Source organism: Rhipicephalus microplus, chromosome 1 (genome assembly GCF_043290135.1).
Source record: "Rhipicephalus microplus isolate Deutch F79 chromosome 1, USDA_Rmic, whole genome shotgun sequence".
Taxonomy (NCBI): Eukaryota; Metazoa; Arthropoda; class Arachnida; order Ixodida; family Ixodidae; genus Rhipicephalus; species Rhipicephalus microplus.
Window position 1 is genome coordinate 69,005,855 of NC_134700.1, and position 4,650 is coordinate 69,010,504.

Sequence of the window (4,650 nt, forward strand, 5' to 3'; positions counted from 1 at the left end):
ACCTCTCTCAGGCGGGTCAGCTAGGCTTGTCTAGCAAAGAAGCAGATCGCTTCTAACAACAGCGCACGCTCTGCTGCGGTCCCTGTTACATCGGGTGCCGAAAACACACAAGAGGGGACTCATACCAGCTTCTTCCTTCTTCCCACCACATCTGGCGGCGTCACACTCTGCGCCCCACTAGACCCCTCTGCTCCAATATCGGGCATCAAGCAGAAGGTTAAAAAACAATCATCGCGGCACACAAATGCGGATCCGCCAACGAAGGCCCCTCAAGTGGCCGCAAACGCATATAGGATCGAGCCACTCTCCCACAGACTTGGTTTCCTCAGCTCCCAAAATCGGCGACACGATCATCTACGGGCCAGTTGGCCGAAAGTCTCACTTTCTGGCCGCGTCAAGAGACGCGATTGCGGCCTTCCTCGCCGGTTTCTCTGCCACGCAACGGGTACGGGTCAACCATCGCCGCAACCTGGTGGCGGTGGACACCGTTCCGAACGCCAACGTCTCCGCCCTCCTCCAAATCAACACCATTGTTGCCGTGCGAGTAAAGGCGAAGATTCTACTTGCAAACTCGTGTGTTGGGGGACTGTTTGGAGTGAATGTGAACATCCCCGTCGACAACATCGCTGCAAACATCACGTCCCAAGTGAAGGTGATCTCGTGTGCGCGGCGGGGCATAACACTCGTACTCACTATCGAGGTATCTGTGGTTCCAGGGGAACTACTCCTCTTCAAGCAGTGATGGCCTGTTCGGGCGCGCATGCCACGCCCACTCCAGTGTGCACGCTGTGGTGTCTTTGGACATGCCACTGCGACTTGTTCACGTGATCGGCGTTGCCTCCGATGTGGCCAGACCCATCAAGAAGGCCGCTGCACTGCTGACAAACCCCGCTGCATTAACTGCAGGGGCACCCACGCGGCCAACGAACCACGGTGCTCGTCCTGGCAGCTTCAGCGACAGGCAACCTTCCTTCTCGCCACTTCAGGCGGAAAACTAACGCGCCGCCAAGCCATCCAGCAGGCCGCGGCTAAAGCCCCTCAACGCGAGGTTCCAACCCCAGCCACCACCCGTCCTGGCCGTTTCTTTCACGACGCCCTCAAGGGCAACACCAACGCGAAAGCCATGTAGCGGCGTGAGAAGGAGAGACGTGAGATGACGTCGAAGGTGGCCGATGGAGCCGTGCCGATCTCGCCACTTTATTGCAGGCCTGAAGCGGAGCCACGTCGGCTACCAGCGTCCGCCACGCCAGGTGCGTGAGCTCGTTCTAATTCTCGCGCAGCTCCAGCTAGCGTGAGCTGCAGGAGAGGCGTGGCGCGGTCATTGAGAGATGATGACGATGATCATGCACTACATGGCTCCCCCCCCTAGCGCTTTGCGCGATTTGAAGTGTATATAACACAGAAAGAGAAAGAGACTATATACATGTACGACAATCCACAAGGTGTCCGTTTGGGAAGTCCAGTTTGTCAACGTGTAGTGACCATCGGGAACCAGTGGGTCTCTGGTGGGCGACACTGGGAGTTGCGCAGTGGACGAAGAAGGAAGGAAGGGTTGGGATTCGAGTGGTAGGGGCCAGCTTGGGAGGAGAGGGTGGCATGAGGGGGGTAGCCTGGGTATTCCTGTGACACGGGCGGGGCGCCACCATATAGAGGCTGTGGTTGTGCGGGCTGTGGAGGGGGGGCCTTGGGGCATGCTCTGTTGGGGAGGGCCGGGTTGCGGTGGTCCCAGTGCCCCGGTGGGGGCAGCGCCTGGCGGAAAGGGCTGCCCATGTGGCATGCTCTGGCCGACCGATGCCTGAGGAAATGCAGCCTGACCGTAGGGCCCCTGAGGTGGCTGGCCGGGCATCCCAGGAGTTGGGGTGGGGCCAGGCCTGGCTGTCGGCATTGGTGCACCTGCATATCCACCAGGAACTATCGGTTGCTGCTGTGCAGGAGGTAGTGGCTGCTGCTGCTGCTGTTGTGGTGGAGGATGTCCTTGAGGTGCGTAAGGCTGTTGAGATCCTGGTTGACCCATGTATCCGACTCCGGTCTGCCCAGTGTGCTGAGGGTAGTGATGCTGCTGCTGCTGCATTTGGTGCTGTTGCATCGCGTGAAGTTGCTGCTGAGTGGCGGCGGCCGCATCTAGGCTCGAGATGCTGTCAGGAGTGCCTACCCGGCCGTTTTCACCTTTGGGTTTCATCTGTGCACTGGGCTCGTCGCCTCCCGCCTGCTTTGAAGCGAGCGGGTCAAACTCCTTCGGCGCTACAGCATTTGTGGCCTTCTGTGGGGCACTTCCCGCGCTGTCCTCTGGCTCCGAGTTGTTGGAGACAGAGTGACGGGGCTCGAATCTGTCCAGCAGGCGGTTTACAACATTCCTAATTTCCTGCGGCTCCTTCCTGAGATGCTTAATTTCATCCGGTTTTAATGGAACTGGTTGTTGGTTCACGAATATTGTTAGCTTCAGTATCCGGCTGCACTGGATCGCAAAAGACAAATCCGAGCTGTCGAAAATAGTGATCAGGTCACCATCTTCGTCCTTGTACTTCACCGTGACCTCGTCGTTAGAGGAAAGCTTGCCTCGGAACACTCGCTGCATCATCAGAATCAGCTCATCGTAGGTAATGTCTTCGTTGTGGATCGGAATGCGGCGTATGTCGTCGCCCAGCTGCGCCTTGATGATCAGTTTGCCGCTCAAATCCAACTGAGCAAACGTGTTCGTTTCCTCATTCGCAGAGGAGTGAAAAGTGTTTATTGTGCCGGGAGACTTGGCATAAACAGTAGCTTCCAACTCTTCTTCTGACGACACCAACGACACGACGTCTTTGGCTACAGGAACGTCTTGAAGAACCTCGTCGGATCTCGTGGCTGACTGGTCGCATGCAGCACGAATGTCCTGAACCTCATCGGATGGGCAGTCGTACGCGGGACTCGCGTTGTTAGTGGCTGGACAAGAGGTTGTAGGAGATGTAATCGGGGAAGTTCGGTGCCGGTCAGTGGAAACTTTCGGGCCGGAGGGTACCGCACGCTGCGACGCAGGGGAAACCTGGAAGTCGCGGGTGAACGGGAGCGGGCGGTAGGTGAGGCCGTTGCGGGCGAGCACCGCAGTGCAGAGGGCATCGTAAGGCTGCGGGCTGGTGCTTGAAGTGGCAGCGAGATGACGCAACTCTACCGGTAGGGCGTCGAGAAGAATGGCGTGCATCAGCAGCTGGTCCGTGATGCCATTCACCGCAAGAACGGCGTCGAGCTGCATAAACCATACCTTGGGGTAAGTTGATTGGTACGGCGGCACTGGTGGGCAGAGTTGCGGGAACATGGCCGCGGGCCGCTCGGCGAAGGGCGTGTTCTCCGGGTCACCAATGTAGCGGCGTGAGAAGGAGAGACGTGAGATGACGTCGAAGGTGGCCGATGGGGTCGTGCCGATCTCGCCACTTTATTGCAGGCCTGAAGCGGAGCCACGTCGGCTACCAGCGTCCGCCACTCCAGGTGCGTGAGCTCGTTCTAATTCTCGCGCAGCTCCAGCTAGCGTGAGCTGCACGAGAGGCGCGGCGCGGTCATTGAGAGATGATGACGATGATCATGCACTACAGCCACATCAGAAGCTACAGAGACAGCTGGTGCCCAAACCCCTCAAGAAGATCCATGGGATAAGGTGATGGATACGTTGGCAGCGGCTTTTTGTGCACTCCTAGACACCGTGGTGTGCGAACCAAAGACGCGCGAACTGTGCGTCCCGGCCCTGGCTGCCCACGAGGATATTGCACACCATGGCTAGTGCATCGAAGACGCCGTGGCCGCAGATCCTGTAGTGGAACGTGCGTTCCCTTCGCTGCCGTCACTCTGAGCTCATCTGCTCATTTCCCCAACGCGACCTCGACATTCTTGCATCCCAAGAGACGTGCGCTTGAGAGGGGGAGCTCAACCTCTCAGGCTACATCGCATACCACTGAGCTACAACCTGCGAGAGCAGCACGTGCCTCAGCATGCATTGCTCGGACTTTGGGCATCGTGCCGGACGTTCGAGAGCATCCATCTACGTTCGTGCACAGTTCCCACAGATGGCCATCGACGTCTCTGACATTCTCTGTGCTGGTCTCGAGTGCGTGGCCGTTAGATTACGTGTCGGTGCTGTAGACACCTGTGTTGCCAGCGTTTATGTGAACTGACCGCGAGAGTGGGATCCAGATGTCGTCGTGCGACTCGCTACGCGCCTCGGTGGCGACTCAGTTCTGTGCGGCGACTTTAATTTGCATCACACGGCCTGTGGTTGCGTGCGTGTCGACGCCAGTGGCAGATCTCTCATGGATTCGATCGTGACGGCCCGTTTCTGTTTCCTAAATGATGGTCGCCGCACCTTTGTGCACCGTGGTGCCACTCGGAGGGCGCTCGATCTATCGCTGGTCTCGGAGGAGTGCAACTACACATGGCAACGCGTGCCGGACACCGAGAGCTCGGATCACTACCCAATCATCCCCGAGCCCCTCTACGCTGGTGCCCCGCGCTGCAATACTTACAGTGTAGTGAACTGGCCTCGTTTCCGCGAACTGTGTGCTACAGTGCCAGTCGCAGAAGACTTCCTACACCACATTGTTGAGTGTGCCAGTGCTGCCATGACAGTGTGTCGAGTGCCGTCCGGAACACCTGTGCCAGACATCAAGCTGCTCAATCTTCGTG

At 58.2% G+C, this 4,650-nt stretch overlaps 1 protein-coding gene across 1 annotated transcript; it reads right to left on the reverse strand.

The window, feature by feature from the left end:
- Positions 1–1,286: 1,286 nt before the first annotated feature.
- Positions 1,287–4,009, reverse strand: LOC142765384 (uncharacterized). Its single transcript, XM_075866266.1, has 3 exons — positions 3,935–4,009; positions 1,644–3,022; positions 1,287–1,296 (listed from the first exon to the last, which is right to left on the reverse strand). Exons 1-3 carry the CDS (start codon positions 4,007–4,009, stop codon positions 1,287–1,289), a joined length of 1,464 nt encoding a protein of 487 aa, XP_075722381.1.
- Between the last annotated feature and the right edge of the window lie 641 nt (positions 4,010–4,650).